At 40.9% G+C, this 18,239-nt stretch overlaps 1 protein-coding gene across 10 annotated transcripts in view; it reads right to left on the reverse strand.

Annotated features, from left to right (window-relative positions):
* The window catches only part of CLTRN (collectrin, amino acid transport regulator), a 47,768-nt gene that overhangs the window by 24,198 nt on the left and 5,331 nt on the right, over positions 1–18,239 (reverse strand). For 2 of the 10 annotated variants that reach the window (XM_027535332.1, XM_027535327.1), the window contains exons 2-7: positions 18,063–18,158; positions 17,127–17,192; positions 12,731–12,763; positions 12,054–12,112; positions 11,242–11,381; positions 8,439–8,524 (exon numbers count right to left, since the gene is read on the reverse strand). In XM_027535332.1, coding sequence (XP_027391133.1) covers positions 8,439–8,524; positions 11,242–11,313 — 158 coding nt within the window. In that variant the 5' untranslated portion in view covers positions 11,314–11,381; positions 12,054–12,112; positions 12,731–12,763; positions 17,127–17,192; positions 18,063–18,158. Of the gene's footprint in view, positions 1–7,318; positions 7,545–8,438; positions 8,525–11,241; positions 11,382–12,053; positions 12,113–12,730; positions 13,110–17,126; positions 17,193–18,062; positions 18,159–18,239 lie in introns of those variants that run through there. The other 8 variants (XR_003509867.1, XM_027535329.1, XM_027535331.1 and 5 more) reach the window with 8 other exon arrangements.

Here is an 18,239-nt window from a genome sequence, read left to right on the forward strand (position 1 = left end):
TGGGCTGCTGCCTGTCAGGCTTCCCCGTCCATCACCAACTCCTGGAGCTTCCTCAAACTCAGTCCATTGAGTCAGTGATGCCATCCAACTATCTGTTGTCCCCTTCTCCTCCTGCCTTCAACAGGAGGAGAAGGGGACAACATCAGGGTCCTATTCCCAGCATCAGGGTCTTTTCCAATGAGTCAGCTCTTCACATCAGGTGGCCAAAATATTGGAGCTTCAGCTTCAACATCAGTCCATTGGAAGGACTGCTTTCCTTTAGGACTGACTAGCTTGATCTCCTTGCAGTCCAAGGGACTCTGAAGAGTCTTCTCCAACACCACAGTTCAGAATCATCAATTCTTCGGTGCTCAGCTTTCTTTATAGTCCAACTCTCACATTCATAAATGACTACTGGAAAAACTGTACCTTTGATTAGACAGATCTTTGTCAGAAAAGTAATTTCTCTGCTTTTCAATATGCTGTCTAGGTTGGTCATAGCTGTCCTTCCAAGGAGCAAGTGTCTTTTAATTTCATGGCTGCATTCACCATCTCCAGTGATTCTGGAACCCAAGAAAATAAAGTCTGTCACTGTTTCCGTTGTTTCTCCATCTATTTGCCATGGAGGGATGGGACTGGATGCCATCATCTTAGTTTTTTGAATGTTCAATTTTAAGCCAGCTTTAAGCCAGTAAAATAGGTAGCCAATGGGAATTTGCTGTATGACTCGGGGGAATTATGAACTCAGACAGGAGCTCAGTATCAACCCAGACGGGTGGGATGGGGAGGAAGATGGAGGGAGGTTCCAGTGGAAGGTGGCATGTGTATACTTATGCCTGATTCATGTTGAGGTTTGATAGAAAACGACTAAATTCTGTAATGCAATTATACTTCAATTAAAAACATAAATTTTTTTTTAAAAGACTCTTGAAGTTCAAGTTCACAGTGTGAGCCTAACAAAAGATTAAATCCAACATGGAAGCCAAAACTCCCAAGTTGCCAGAATCTGCCCAAAATCTCCATGCTCCATCTGAGAACTGACTGAGGATCGTGGGGTGAGCAAGGACTTCTGAATTCCATGTGGTTTGTCCATAGTCTTTGTCAGGAGGGGTTCTAATTTTTACCCACAGGAGAAACTTCATAGACTAAGCTTTGAACACCATTTTCAATTTTATCAGCTGACATCCCCTGGGAGCCTATCAAGCACCCTGTCCATCAGCAACACAAGACTTCTCCAGGCCTGGGGCCTGAGGCCAAGGCTGAATTCCCAAAGAGCCATCCATGTGGACACTCAGGGACTGTGAAATGAATGGATGGAGGGATGAACTAACAGAATGGAGAAATGAGCTCCATTGTTTGTATTCACTGTTTCTACAATATCCCAAAAAGAGAGTAACAGAGAAACTAAGTTGGGGGTAGCATAGCAATAACAGAAAAGGAATAAAGGAAAGGAGGGAGATTTCTTTCCCAAACCTTTGTTCCCCAGTCACAAATATTCAGACAATGCAACACAGAGGACTCTCTAGTATACAAAGACTCCTGAATCTGACACAGACAGAAATAGCCAAGAGGAAGTGTACATGTAAAGAAAGTTGGTGCTAAAGTAAGTAACATGAAGACTGATTTACAGATTTCAATAGATAATATACTTAGCAACAAAAAGATGCAAATTCCTTCCATTTATACATCAAGTCCAACCCGCATGACTTCTTCCACAGCCTTTCTTCCCAAAGTGACCACAGTGAATGTCCTCTAGGGTTTGCATGAAATGAAAAATCAGCCAACAGCACTTACTGAACTAAACTTGTCTTTCAAAGCATGTTTTGATGTAATAAATAAACTGAAATGCCTAAATCTTTAAAAGTTCTCATCACAACAAATAAAATCTTATTATAATGCATGGTGACAGATGTTAATCATATTTATTGTGGTGATCATTTCACAATACACACAAATATCAAGTCATTATGTTTTACACTTGCAGCTCACATACTGGGATCTATTACACTTCAATAAAAATAAATACTGAGTGAAATTGCACTAGCACAGCTAAATGGAAAACATACATTTTCAAGATTTGTAAATACACGTGGGTCTGATGGAATTCTTTGCATTCACTTGAATAATAATTTTGTCAAACTGTGTCAGAAACAGTAATACTTAGACATCAACAATTGCTTCTGTCAGCAAACCACTAAGATAGAAATGTCCACTCCCTTTCCTCAAGTGTGGGGAGCCCTGGACTGAAGGTAACTGTCTAAGTGGCTCCGCTGCCACTTCTCGTCAATGGCACCAGACAGGGCCAACTGGGCTGAGAAGAATCAGGCTCTTGTTTCTTGAAATCAAAGGACTAAATAGGAGCTGGGCTGCTACTTTACAAGCACAAGAACGTTAATCCCCTTACCATGGATACAAGAGCATGTTGTTCCTTCTCAGATCACAAGGCTTATCCCTGAATAATTAGACAGAGGAAGAAATTCATTCTGTGCCCTACATCATCTTACTCAGAAAGAGAACACTGTGCTTGAGTTACACTTCTACTTCTCCACTAAAAATGATAAATTATCTGATAGACACATTATTTGAGTAAAGGAGGCAGATAAATTTCTCAGTTGACCTGGAAAATGGACTAAAATTTCATCATAATTTCCTGAGATAATACTTTCAACATTTAAAACTTCCTGTGAAAATCTTTTCAAAAATCTGGACTAAACTTTACAACAAAACCTTGAAAACACCTGTTTACTATCTTCAAAGTCCCAAGAAAACTTAATGTAACCTGATCTAATAAAAGCAGAACTTTCTACCACTTAAGTCTTTTACTTGCATCATCCATCCTACTTTTAAGAAAACTCATGGAAGAGCAAGAAAACCACCTGATATCAAGATCTGTCAGCAATGGTTTCAAAAGAATTGGTTCTGTCCCATTTCATTCATCTTCCATGTCTGCCTGGGCCAGCTCCTTGCGAATGTCCTTTGTGGGACCTGGATTTATCCACCACTGAAGTCTCAGGGCCTATACAGCAGCCTACACAGCAGGCTTCCGATAGCAGCTACAAATTTCTCTGGCTCCCACCCAGCAGTGCAGCACATGCAGCCTCAGGAGAGCCCAGTGAAGAAGTCTTCTGCTTCTCACACCATTGCCTTGGGTGCTCTGTCAGCTCTTTCTCTCCTTCACTCCCTGCAGCATCTGGAGGGACTGATACAGCTGGTGTGTCATTTCTGGGTGTTTAAGAGCTCAGGCCAGTCTGATCAAAACCTAGACCAACTGTCTTCCCGCCTCTAACACCCAGCTTCCCTCCCCACTGGGCTGGCCTGTGCAGCATGCATTCTGCCCTTCAGGCTCCACTCCTCCTGCCCATAGCCCCTGACCTCCCCCACTCCTGCTCACTGAGGGATGGAAAAGGGATAGGGGAGGGGGCAGGGATCTGCAGGACGAGGCCAGCTTTGGTTCCCCAGGTGGGCTCCCCGTGCGCCCCTGCCTGCTGGTGGCCTCACTATGGCGGGCCCTCCTGTCCCTCCAGAGTGCACTTGGGGCCTTCAGAGAAGGCGTGGCGATCTCTGCACTGGCCCTTCCCCTGGCACAGACAATGGCTTCCACCTCGCCCTGCCTGACCACTCTCCGCCTTCCCTGGGCCCTGCACTTGGATCTTGGGTCCCACAGGCCCATCCAGCTCCCTTCAGTGGCCTCCACTTGGCCCAGCTGCCATCTGAGGGCAGACTGCTGGCAAAACCGCTCTCTCTCGCTCATACAGGCTCGAGCTGCCTTTGCCTTCAGCTTTCTCCAGCTGAGAGGCAGGTGCCAGTCTCTCTTCCACCCACAGGATGGTCTCAGTGCCTGGACACACTCTCATGGTGTCCAGAGCTCTAGGCGCTGCTACTCTGGTGCTACGCCTCGGCACGTGCGCAAGTTGGGGAACGACATGCCCATCTCTCCTCTCACAGACGACTCCTCTCTCTACTGGCGGCTCTGTGTGACCTGAGGTGAGCAGGGGAGCAGGCAAGTTTGGCACCAGTGTGGCCTGGGCACCAGCTCCTCACATGGACCCAGCTGTCAGCTCCCTGTGGGCTGCAAGTGCAGACTGCTGCCACTCATCCCACCCATCCTCTGGGGAGGGTGGTAGAGGCGGCCCGCCCCCTCTCTGCAGGCCCACACCTGTGCCTTTGGGACCCCTGACCTTCTCTTCCACTGCCTGAGTGGGGTCATGGTGACTGGACGTAAGTCCTACATGGAGGCAGCCAGGACCTCACTCTAGAACGAACACCCTCCTGCACAGTCCAACCAGGTTCTACTGGGTCAAGGGTAGGCCGCTCGTAGGTTCCCAAATATGCAGAGGAGACACTAACACTGTGTCATGGAGGTGATCATGCTTGATAGAAGAGATACTGTAGTTAGGACTGGGTAAAAGCTGGAATTAAATTGAGAGTCTTCATTACTCTGTTCATTGCTATCTTCAGTGAGTTGTTGTTGAGTTGCTAAGTCATGTCTGACTCTTTGTGACCCCATGGACTATAGCCCTCCAGGCTCCTCTGTTCATGGAATTCTACAGGCAAGAATACTGGAGTGTGTTGCCATGCTCTCCTCCAGTGGATCTTCCTGATCCCGGTATCAAACCTGTGTCTCCAGAGTCTCTGGCATGGGCAGGCAGGTTCTTTACCACTGAGCCACCAGGGAAGCCTTCATTAGTGAGTTGTTCTTTACATTTTCCATCCAGTACACCTCAATATCTCTAAGTTTTCTGCAATATCCACAGAATAAGCAATAAACAGGAAAAAAGTTTTTTTAAACTGGCAAATGTTCATGATTTGAATTCCTGAAGCCATCCTCAAAGGGATACATGCCACCCCTCTAGAATTCAATCTGCCTGACACTGGCACAAAAAGACCTCTGAAAGGCAGATTTAAAATCTAGTGCACTGGGACGATCCAGAGGGATGGTATGGGGAGGGAGGAGGGAGGAGGGTTCAGGATGGGGAACACATGTATACCTGTGGTGGATTCATTTTGATATTTGTCAAAACTAATACAATTATGTAAAGTTTAAAAATAAAATAAAATTTAAAAAAAAAAAAAAAAAATCTGATCCATTTGCCAAGCTACTGGTGTTTTTCTGTTACCTGTCACACTTGGGAGAGGCAGTCTGCCTGGGAAGTTGTTTTCAATCCATCTTGTGTCGTGTGGTCCCCTTTCCCAGAGGGCCACATGATCATGATCATGTAGAATTGGGCCCAGCACCTGTACAAGATCTTAAACACATCCTGATTCATTAGGCAGCCCTCATCACTCAGCCTCCTGACAGCAGTACTGCTGAGACTCAAGCTGAGAATTTACCGGGAAAAATTTGTTGAACCGCAATCTAGTTTTGCACTTTTCAATTTTTTCAACTGACACTGGCAACAAAAGGTACTATATATAGCCTATGCACCCAGTTAAAACATCTCAGCAAATAAACAAGATCATATATTCACAGACTCCTACAAGGCGCAGGCTTGGGAAAATAAAAAATTTCAAAAGTGAACTTCTCAAAATTAATCTAAAATATTATGAATTTAAATTAACTTTTCCTAAGAATGGAAGCATGATTTAACATAGTCACAAGATGAAATTTTGCACTCAGAGGAAGTAAGAGTATAATAAAAAACAGTATATATAAATTCTGCTGATCAAGAGTAACAGTACGATTAAAAGAGACTAGTTGAGGGGTTTTAGCATTGTGAGATGGCCAATGGCTTTTTTCCTTATGTTTTTCTTTTTTTTTTAATTGAAGTATAGTTTATGTACAATATTATATAAATTTCAGGGGTACAACATATTGATTTGCAATTTCAAAGGCTATACTCCATTTACAGTTATAAAATATTGGCTACATTTTCTGTGCTATACAATATATCCTTGTAGTTTCTTTCTTTTACATACAGCAACTCTACCTCTGAATTCCATGCCCCTGTCTTGTCCTTCCCGCTTCCCTCTCCCCTTTGGTAGTCACTAGGTTGTTCTCCATATCTGAGTTTGTTTCTTTTTGTTATATTCACATTCACAAGTCTGCTTTATTTTCTGGATTCCACACAGAAGTGATAACACACAGTATGTGTCTGACTTAATTTCACTAAACATAATACCCACCCAAGTACATCCACATTGTTGCAAATGGTAAAATTTCACTCTTTTTTCTGGTGGAGTAGTATTCCATTTGTGTGTGTGTGTGTTTGTGTGTGTATACACCATCTTCTATATCTGTTCATCTGTTGATGGGCACTTAGGTTGCTTCTGTAGCTTAGCTAATGTAAATAACATTTCTATGAACATCGGGATGTGTGTATCTTTTTGAATTAGCATGTTTTCTTTTTTCTGATAAATAACCAGGAATGGTCTGCTGGGTCATATGTTAATTCTATTTTTAGAGTGTTTTTTTTTAACTTTTTGAAAATAACATCTTTAAAGTTTTTGCAGAGGTAAAATATTAAGCTTAAAATAGGTCTTAGTACATCAAAATACTAAGTTCTCTAATTGTATTCCAAGATGGTCTTTAAAACATAATATCCCATAAATTACAGAAGAGCAACCTTGGTCTGCAATTGTACAGAATGAATTTTTACAAACATAATAAATATATTTATGCCCTTACACATATTTTTAGTTTTTTGAGGAAACTCCATACTGTTTTCCATAGTAGCTGCACCAATTTACATCCCCACCAATAGAGTACCAGGGTTCCCTTTTCTCCTTATATTTTTCCTTTTTGATTTTTTAGAAGGCAATCTTCTACTTTTTTATTTTAAAAAGGATATTAATATCATTTCAGAAAGAATGCTTCAGTTTAAAGGCATAAGATAAAAGCAAATATATCTTTTCTAAAAATCTATAAAATAAGAGTAGAGTTCACTTAGGGTATTTTTTTTTACCTTACAGCCCCTTCTTTTAATTTTTTGAATCATGTGAATACGTTACATATTTTAAAATACGTGTGTGTGTGTGAACACACAAATCCACATATTGTATGTTTATTTTGTTCCTCCAAATGTTACTCTTCTGTTTATTCCTTATATTCACAGCTCATGCATAATACATTGTGGCTTTGAGTAGGACCAATAAATAGAAACCGTCTTTGCTAGGTTTTTAACAGAAGACAAAAGAGTGAAGCAAACAGGAGACCAAAATAAAAGACTTCATTGGAGGATGTAACTTTCATCAGCAGGTAAATTTCCTTCCGAATTGTAAAAAAATTCTCAAATGAGATAAATTCATCTCTAATGACCCAGGTAGAGCTGAACTGAAGCAGCTATCACCACATACTGGAGTAAGAGGCAAGATATTTAACACCTTAGGATCTGGTACCTACCAATCTAAACAGTCCATAGCTGTAGACAGCACAAACAGCCATGAGGGTGTGTGAGCCTGCCCAGGCAGGGCCTGATTCTGTATTTAGTGTGAGGAGCAGCACAGAAAAATGTGTGCTGAGAGTACGCCGCTTCCCCTTCCAGCCCATCAATCAGATCAGTCCAGTCATTTCACCTCTCAAGGGGAATAGTGAAGGAAGAGGGTAGAGAGAAACCAGGAGTGTTGCCCTAATCACAAATAGAGATGAAAAGAAACATCACAAATAGGGAAGATTCCTCCAGAAGAATAGACAAAAATGTAAAACTATCAAAACTGTACTAAAACTTTTAAGAAATAAACAAGGTGCTATGACAGATACCAACAGTACGATGAACCTATACATATGTAAATTATTTTCAAAGTGAGTGCTATGGATTTATCCTCCTCCCCAAATTCATATGTTGAAGCTCTAACCCCAAATGTGAATGCATTTGGAGACAGGGCCTATAAGGAGATAATTAGAGTTAAATGAGATGTCATTTAACTGATAGAAAGGATTAGCACCCTCATCCAAAAAGACTCCAGAATGCTCATTCTCTCCCCTGCCAGTTCTCCTTCAACCAAAAAGAGATCATGTGAGCATACAAAGATTTGGTGGCACCTGCAAGCTGAAAGGAGAGGCCTCAGATCGAAATCTACCTTGTCAGCATCTTACTCTTCAACTCTCTCAGCCTCCGGAACAGTGAGAAATAAATTTCTGTTGTTTAAGTCACCCAGTCTACGGTATTTTGTTATGACAGCCAGAGCAGACCAATACAATGAGAATAGAACTCTTCTCTTTCCATCTATCTATCGTATCAACAAGAGAAATATACATAAAATAGAAATCTAGAAAGCTTATGACATATAACTACAAATTTTTATATTTATCTCCATAGTGCCTATTGAATGAAGACCATTATTTGAACATGATATAAACTATAAGCTGACCTAGATTATAAAGTTTTTTTAAATGTTAAATTAAAATGTGGGTCCCTTAAAAATTATATTTAAATAAATTATTTTCAAGATTGAGTTTTGTATTAATTCTATCTCAAATAATATTGCAATCAATCAATTAAGACTTTTCACTGTTTACTTACTCAGTTGTTTCTCTGTTGGGAACTTTTCTCATGGAGAAAGCCACCATTGCTTTGAAGAGATACTCTTCATTTGCATCCCAAGCATACTGAAAGAGAAGTAACACAGAGAATGAAAAGTAGAGAGGCATGGAATACAAACTGGTCCACTGGGTTGTAACTGTGGCCACAGTGGTGTTGGTGTGTGTGTGTCTGTCTGTGTCTCCCTCTTTCATCTTACACAAAAAAAGACTGGGGACCATGATAAATCATGTCACCATAATGTTTAGGATAGAATCTCCTGGTTATTCTATCACTGCAAGTGTGCTGTATTTCCCACTGCACACTCTTCTTCAAAATCTGCAGTATTAGTAACCAGTCAACAAACAGGGCATTTGGACATCTCATCCTGTATGTAAACAGTTGATTCCTTTTCATCCTTTCTCTCTCCCCTCATAAACTGACTCCCCATCTCAGCTTCCTTTCCTGTATTCATACCAGTACAAGTTTTCATTTTCTTAGCTGAAAACTTGAGTGGATGTGCATGGGATGGGCTGAATTGTATTTCCCACAAAGAAAGTTGTTTGTTAAAATCCTAACCCCCAGTACCTCAAAATGTAACCATATATGGAAGACAGTGTTTTTACCCAGGTGATTAGGTTAAAATCAGATCATTAGGGTGGGTCCTAATCCAATATGATGGGTGTCATTGTAAGAACAGGAAATTTGGACATAGACACAGAAGGAAAACATGTGAACACAGCCACCCAAAAGCCAAGGAGATGTTCTGGAACACATCCCTCTCTCACAGAACTCAAAAGGAAATCAACCCTGCTGACACCTTGATCTTGGACTTCCAGCCTCCAAAATGAGAGGGAACAAATTTCCATCATTTAAGCCACCGAGTCTGTGGTAGTATTATAGCAGCCCTAATCCCAGGGACGGGGTAGCCTGGTGGGCTGCCGTCTGTGGGGTCACACAGAGTCGGACACGACTGAAGCGACTTAGCAGCAGCAGCAGCAGCAAACTAAGGTGGCTGACTCCACATTTTAGGTATGTAATCTAGCATAACTGGAGAAAATCACAAAGCAGTGTGCCTTAACTCAGTTCATGGTGACCTATTCTCAAACCGCCTGGCATCCCCTTATTCCATTTGGCCCTTCTCTGGATCTAAACTATATCAGTTTCCTCTGTGCATTCAATGCTGACTGGAAGCTGTTCATTGACTTTGAACTATGCTTAAGTCTTTCCCATTAAAATAACAAAACCAAATCACTTTATTCAGTCCTCCTTCTTCTACCAACTGTCGTTTCTCTCCTGCCCTTCACAACCAAAATTCTTGAAGGAGTTGTCCATCCTCCTGTCCGCAGCTGGTCACTGACCACGTATTCTGAACCTCCTCCACCTGCCTTCCCGTCCCTGCACTCCACAAAGCAGCTCTCTCATGTTACCAATGATCTTCACGTTGCTCAACACAATGAGCGGTTTTCAGTGTCCCCTCGCCTGGCCCCTCAACAGCACTCAACACTCTTGAACACTCCCTTCATCTGAAAGCACTCTCTTTCCTTTCCTGACACAGCATCCTCCTGGTCTTCCTGCTGTCCCTCTGCCTCCTTTGCAAGTTCTTTGAGAATCACAAAGCTCAAGGCCAGCCCCTCTCCTCTGGCCATCCTCCACCTTCCTCATCAGCACTGTCATCATCACTTCAGTGCAAGAGATGCGGGAATGGATATCTCAAGCCAGTTCAATAATGTCTCAAACTCAGTAAGTCCAAAATCCATGGTTTTCTTATCTATTCTCAGTTCCCTGAGTCATAAAGGTGCCACCATCCATCTAGTTGCTTATCCTTGACCTATCCTCTTCCCTCCCTTGTCATCCCATCCCATGGCTCTCAAATCCTTTCACTGCCCCTCTCTCCATCAACACACCGGACTCCAAATGGCCATCATCTCTCACCGGTACTGCTCCAATCGCCTCCCAACTGGTTCCTTCTGTCTACTCTAGTCTCTTTGAGTCTGTCCTCTACTCTGTGGCCAAAGTATCTTGCAAACACATTCTGTCATGACACCCCTTCCACGAAACCCCCACTTGCTTTAGAAATAATACCAAAACTCCTTAATACAATCCATACATTCTTGGGCCTGACCCCTCCTTTCTCTCGAAACTTATTACATGCGATGCTCCTCTTCGCTGCTCCAGTTCCAAACACCTTGGCCATCCTTCCACCCTTCTCTTCCCACGTTCCTCCCTTGTAATAAGCCTTTGCATGTGCTAGTCCCTTCACCCTCTTTCCTTGTATTCCCCAGGTTCACTCCTACTAGTGTTTTAGACCTCACAGTAAATGCCAGGTCCTGTGGCCTCTAATGAGGCCAAAGTCCCTGTGGACTTCTCTTTCCTGAAATGCTTGTCAAGATCGCACACTTGCATTTGGTTCATTGGATATGCAACCAATCCCACGACTATAAGCTCCCCAAGGGCAAGGACAAGTCTGGTTTTAGCTGTACCGTGTCCTGAGCATCCAGTGTGGTGCCTGCCCTCAGAGGATTCTGGGAAAAGCAACCCTACGCACTGGCAGAGATGGTGGATTCTGCCGTCAAACCTGACCCCCTGCCCCCTGCTGACTTGAGATCCTGAGTAGGTCACTTAATGTCTTTGCACCTCTGTTTTCTCATCCACCTAATGAGAATGGGAATACCCATGTCATCGTCCTCAAAAGGCTGTTGAGAGAGCTAAATGAGCTAATGTGGGCAAAGTGATTAGAAGGGTCCCAGGTACAAAGTAAGCTAAGTTCTGAAGGAATGCTGGTGTTAGAATGATTATTACTCACTGAGTGAACAAAATGGTGGATTGCCTTGCAAACCGAATATGTCCAAGTTTCTTCAGCATTTCTTTTTATCATCTCTAGCCTGAGGCATCTCTCACCTTCTATTGGAGAAAATTTTCACAGACCACACTGGCAAACTGAAACTAGAATGACACAACTCCATCTCATTAATTGAGAGTCTTTACTGTTCCTACTGGAGAAGGCAATGGCACCCCACTCCAGTGTTCTTGCCTGGAGAATCCCAGGGACGGGGGAGCCTGGTGGGCTGCCGTCTATGGGGTCGCAGAGTCAGACACGACCGAAGCGACTTAGCAGCAGCAGCAGCTTTACTGTTCCTATAGCTACTGTAGCCCCATGAGTGTTTTTTTAACTTTAATTTCATAAACATATATTTCATGCTGTTATCTTGATATTTGAGAATTGAAGACAAGTGACCAGAGAAGTGGAACGTTTTGTGCCACGAAAGATCTTACATGGGTGAAACATGCCCTCTTTTCAATGATGAGAAAAGTGACTGACAAAATTCAAATGACCAGTACGGTCAGGAGCAGAGCCCAAACCAGGCCTGTTTGGGGTAGTACAGAACTTCGCATATTTTCCAGGATACGCCACAGATTAAATACTTCAGGCAAAATCACTTTATTAACAACTTCTATTTTACTACAAATCGTTTTGCTTTAAGAAAATATCAGATTTGACATCTTTAGAAGTAGTTTGTGCAAGTTTAAGATAACTATGCACAGAGGCTCATTATCAGAGAAAGCAGTGTTATTAGCAAACAAAATTTTAAAGGAACATGCAGGATCTGCACTTACTGCCTTATCTCCCAGGGCTGTTCTGATACTAAGTCTCACTTTAAAAGCATTTTCTGCATCTGCCAGAGAGAAAAAAGAGAGCAGTACATGATGATAAAATCCATCAAAATGGAGCCTGATAAATCCTAATATTTAATGTAACTCAAATCAATAGACCCTGGTTCAATTCCTGGGTTAAGAAGATCCTCTGGAAAAGGAATAGGCTACCCACTCCAGTATTCTTGGGCTTCGCTGGTGGCTCAGCTGATGAACAATCCACCTGCAACGTGGGAGACCTGGGTTTGATCCCTGGGTTTGATCCCTGGGTTGGGAAGATCCCCGGGAGAAGGGAAAGGCTACCCACTTCAGTATTTTGGCCTGGAAAATTCCACAGACTGTGCAGGCTATGGGGTCGCAAAGAGTCGGACACGATTGAGTAACTTTCACTTTCACTTTTTTTTTTTCAAATCAACAGAACACAGATTGCAATTAAACTGTCCCTAAAACTTCTGAAAGTTTAACTGCAATCATCTTAGATGGTTGAAAATTTTCTTTCAAACTCATAAAACATTCACAGGCTCAAGTTTCAAGCCACAACACATCAGCAGATTTAGAAAAATAAAGAAGTCTTTCAGTCAGAGACTTGTCAATCATTCAGAAAACTGTTAATCTATTTTGAAGTTTCAAGGCTTACGTACCTGGTCGACAGAGATCGGCATGAATAGCAGTTACTAGAAAAAAGAGCAGCCACAACATTCTTTCAGAGTGGAAAACACAAGGCAAACGGAAGAAAAAAAAAATTCACCCTTCACTTAAAGCTGCCTTAGCCATTCTGTGACCCGGATTAGAATATGAGACAAAGAAGCAAGCCACCACCTAAAAGGTTTAATGATTAACCCCCATCATTTGGGTTAATACTTTGGTAGAAGCAGCCCATCTCCTGTCAGTTATTTATGAAAATCTGTTTGGAAAACAGATTAGTTGTCCTTCCCAAACTCTACCTCCAAAGAATGTTTTCTCTGCTGACTCAGAAGTTGGACTCCTCCCCAGCCCTTCCTTCTGTTGTCTGGTTAAATGCACAGTGGAAAGAATTAGTCCTTTCTGGAAGTTTACGATGTGAACTCTCTGCCTTTTCAGGACTGAAATATCTGGCTTATAGATAGACTATCTTAATTTAGGAAACAAACATCACTCCTTTCTATCTCTGGTGAACAAAGGACACCCTTCTAAGACTGGCTTTATCTGACTCTCACCTCCACAGGTGAACATTCAGGAGAACTTCCCAATCAAAGAGAATGCTTTTGGTCAGCCCTAAGGCCTGGTAGTTGTGTAAAATTAAAGTTAATGACATAGAGCAGTGCTATCCAATGGAACATTCTGTGATGATGGAAATGTTCTATATCTGCAATATATAGCATGTATACAGCACATACAATGTACTAGCCACTAGGCATAGGTGGCTGTTGAGCACCCAAAATGGGGCTACTGCTGCTGAGACACTGAATTTGTATTAATTTAATGTAAACATATTTGGCTAGTGACAATGGTCAGTGCAGTTATACAACAGTAATTAGGAACTACCTACCATGAACTGGGGCTTCCCTGATAGCTCAGTTGCTAAAGAATCCGCCTGCAATGCGGGAGACCCTGGTTCGATTCCTGGGTCAGGAAGATCCCCTGGAGAAGGGAAAGGCTACCCACTCCAGTATTCTGGCCTGGAGAATTCCATGGACTGTATAGTCCATGGGGTCTCAAAGAGTCGGACACAACTGAGCAACTTCCACTTTCACCATGAACTAACTTCGCTGGACTATTCCTCTAATCCTCAAAACAGCACCCCACATTGCTGTGTTATAGTCAACTTACATACGAGAAAACTGAGGATTCAGTGTTTAAGGCATTGGTGGCAACAGGAGGAGTGGAATGGGTGTCGCTTTACCAGCCTGGATGACTTACACCTGAACCCTATCTCCACCATGCTGAACCGGACTGTGTTTTGGGTCATCACTGGTCAAAAGGGACATTGTAACAAAACCTCAGAGATGCTCTGAGGACTATGGCAGTGAGCAGAGAACCATCCCCTCACGGGCATTCTACAGATGCCAATCAAGCCCCCAGCAGGCCAGTGTCAGGGCCTTCCTCTCTACCACGCAGCCTCTGCATGAGTTCAGTCCCCAAATTCTACCTTGTTGCTTAAAAACCATGAATGGAAAAATTAGATTGGATGACCCCACTGTTAAATAGAAAATTTGGATTTTTAAAGAAACAACAAGAAAAATATCAACAACTACACTTCTCATTTCCCCTTCCTGGTTAGGGTGATAGTTTATTGTAGATGACCCATTGCTGTCAGCTAACTCCACTTAAGGAGCTTTTCTTCATCTCCTTCACCTTGGTTGCCAGGATACAGAGTCAGGAAAAGTTGTTCTAGAGAGAGACGTGGCCCAGTCTCCCTGGGTTCTGGAATGAACCCAGTCATTCCAGAAATTTTACTATTGGGGGAAATGGAAATTTCCTAGAAGGAAGGGCCTACATAGCTAACCCCTGAAAATAAAGTCAGGCTAGATGAACTTATCTTAGGAAATGTTAGACCAGATATCGGCATCCTGCGGGGAGGAGGGTGGCAGGGGATAGATAGAGATTGTAACAAAACTGATTAGTCGCATATAGTAAACCCCTGGAGAGATAGGAATCTGATTCAGACTTGCTTTAGCCTTAAGACTTCATAAAAATATCAAGTATCTCTTTTGCTTTTACTTAGGAGGACTGCAGACAGTAAAACAGTGAACTGTATTTAAGCCATTCATTTGAAAAGAGAAGAAACTCTCTTCTCTTTTGAATTACGATTTCTCAATGTTTGTTGCCTCATTTTAAAAATCAACAGAGAAAAGGGCAACAGAAGTTCTGTACAGAAAATACAGAGAACCAAAAAGCGAAAAGTACAAAATACCTATAATACCACCCATACGGATGACCAGTGTGAATATATTTTAATAGTTGAAACACACGTTCCTTAGCCTTGGATCTTCCTGTGTGTTCCCTTGTGACATTATTGTCGTTTGGTCTCATTGTAGTGGCCCTGTGAGAACAGGGCAGCATCACAGTGAGAATCACATAGGCCCTTGTCTTCTTCCTTACCCTAATGGGAATGCTGCTCCCCACGGGATCTGGTTGAGTCATTTTACTTTTTTAAATATAATTATTTATTTATTTTGACTGTGCAGTGTGGCTTGTGGGATCTTAGTTCCCTGACCAGGGATTGAACTCATGCCCTCGACAATGAAAGCACAGAGTCTTAACCACTGGACAGCCAGGGAATCCCCCAGTGTGTCACTTTAAATTTGATATATTGTAAGATAAAAGCACCTTTTATTCCTAACTTACTGAAAACTTCCTTTTGTCAAGTGACATTGAATTTTATCACCTGCCTTTTCAATATCTATTAATATGACCCTAGAATTTTTACCACTTGGCATGTTATATTAAAAACTTTCTTTAGGTTGATCCAATCCTTAGATAAACTTAGTTTGATTACTTCTAACTTGCTTCTGGACTTTCTTGCTGTGTTTGTTTTCTTTAGCTTTTTAAATCCATTTTCATAGAAGAATACCATTTAGGTTCCTATTCAAGTGCTGATCCCTTTTTCCAGTCCTTACAGTACCACCTTGAAAAATGGTATAGAACGATTTGTAACATTATCTACATTTACAAATACTTGAAAATGCAGAAGAAATGAAATATTCAGAGTTGAAGAATCTAAGACTATATATATTTTGGAGGAAGAGTTCTTAATTTTAAAACTTTCTTATAATGTCATTAATTGCAGGTTTCTTATTTCTTTCCCCTTTCACTGTTTACGGTATCCAAGAGAAGCATTCATTTCATTAAGATTTTCCAGTCTTCTCATAGACTGCATACAATATATATCTCATAAAATACTCCATTCATTGTTATAGTCCCTTTATATTTCCCAGTTATATATTAATTTTTTCCTCATTTTTCCACTGTTCTTTCCAGAGATTTACCTACTCTTTTTATTGGTTAATCAAAGAAGATCTTGCATTTAATTTTTAATTCCTCTGCTTCCTAATTCATCCAGCTTTACAGTTATTCTTTAATCTCACCATCATACTGGTTTTCTTGTTCTTTTTATAACTCTTGAACTGGCTAATAGGCTTATTTATTTTTAATCTTTCTCAGTTAATATGAAAATACCTATGGCTACGAATTTTCCTTGGAATATTGTTCTGGCCACATGACATAACAAGTACAAATGTACAGTGATCTCATTCTATTTTCTCAATAGTCTACAGTTACAGTTTTAATTTTTCTATACCCCAGTATTTAGAAAAGCATTAGAAAATTAGAAAAGTATTTGTCATTAGCAAAAGAAACAGCAGCCAAAAACGAAATGGTTAAAAATATTGCCTTTTATAGGTCCTGTAAGATGAACAGAAAAAGAAAATGTTTAGTGATAAGATACTGTCAATAACTTGACTTAAAACATGAAGAGTCTTTCTTACAAGGTCTGGATCAGTTGGAATGTACCAAAAAAGATTTTAACAACTAAAGAGCTTGAGAGTTTAGTAAAAGTGGTGAACCTAAAACTAGAAGCTATCGTTCTTGACTCTCAACATAGCGGGGTTTTTTCTTTCACTTTTCAAAATCTTGCACATACTTAGTCTTTATTTTCATGCACAATTGTAAGTATTAAACCTCCAGAAAATTCATATCCAACTTGTTCCATACAATGCTCATTTCAGCAATTTTACAAATAGGAGCTTAATAATTTATCAGTAACAGTGGTAATGATGACAACTAAAGTGGTTTCAAACATTCACAATATGGCCCTATTACTGGCAATGTTTAGAGTTTCAAGAATGCAGATAAAAAGTTGAGACTACTATTGCCATGAGCGATACAAAAGGCACTGAGTCTCCTGAGACAGGAAAGAGAAACTGATTTCTCCGTGCTTTTTCCTACTCCACAACATTACTGAAAAGCAGTTTCTTGGCACGTAACTACTGATCTGGAGAATGAATTAAACATGAGATCACACGAAAAGGAAACACATGAGTTGGTCTTTTGACTCACATAAGATGCCTTTTAAAGTTCATCCGAGTTGTAAATACATGTGGGTGATATGTATGCTCCATTTACCTGCGATAAAACAAGATGTAGTATGGAGGACAAATGCAGCTTTGAAATTTTAACTGATTGCTTCATTGTCACAATCAGGTAATTTTCAAAACCTAGAATAACCTGAATACTGTGAGCTTTCATTTTTTATCTTTAAATATTTTAACCACCATTACAGGTCTATCTCAATGATCACCTCCTTTAAGAAATCTTTCTTTTCTTTTTGTTATAGATTCTTAGCTGTTGTTTGTTGTGGACTTGTCCACTCTACTAACTTTTCATTCTCTGTCCTGTGTTTCCACAGCATTTTGTTCACATTCGCACATGGATCTATTGCCAACATGATTTGTTTCTAGATCCTTCAAATTTTAAGTTCTTGGAGGGCAGGGATTATATTTGGTTCCATTTGCATTTCTCATGGCCCATGAATATTTGACAGTAAAACTGAACTATAAATTGGCAGTCTAAGGCATTTAAGACCATGGAAATTAAGTATCATGAAGTACACTGCAATTTTTTTGACTATCTCCACCAGAGAAAGACAATTTCCAGTACTTTGACAAATCAGGAACCCTGGGCTGTGGAAAACTTCAGTCTCCACTCCCAGACCTTATGCCCTTCTTAGATGAGAAAAAAAAATCCAAAGCTATAATATTCGAAGGCTAGTCAAATTTTGTAGGTTAATCAACAACTGTAACTTTATGAACCTTACCTTTTCACCCCCACAAGGTAACAATTTTCAGCTTCAGAGAAAGTTAATCACTAATCTTTAGAAATAAAGATTAATTCAGACAAACTAAGTGAGTATAATTCTGCCAATTTTATATTCCTAAGGTAGCAATTTAAAGAACACTTTCATAAACAGAATGCATATGTGACTGACTGTCTCACCTTGTCCATGAAGACCAATACATTCAAATGAGTCCCACGTACAATGTAAATTGTTGCAGGTACTATAGAAAGCAGGATGCAGATTCCTTAAGAAAACTAAAAAAAAAGAAAAAAGAAAGATGAAAACTCTAATTTGAAAAGACACATGAACCCCAACGTTCACAGCAGCACTATTTA

Source organism: Bos indicus x Bos taurus, chromosome X (genome assembly GCF_003369695.1).
Source record: "Bos indicus x Bos taurus breed Angus x Brahman F1 hybrid chromosome X, Bos_hybrid_MaternalHap_v2.0, whole genome shotgun sequence".
Lineage (NCBI taxonomy): Eukaryota > Metazoa > Chordata > Mammalia > Artiodactyla > Bovidae > Bos > Bos indicus x Bos taurus.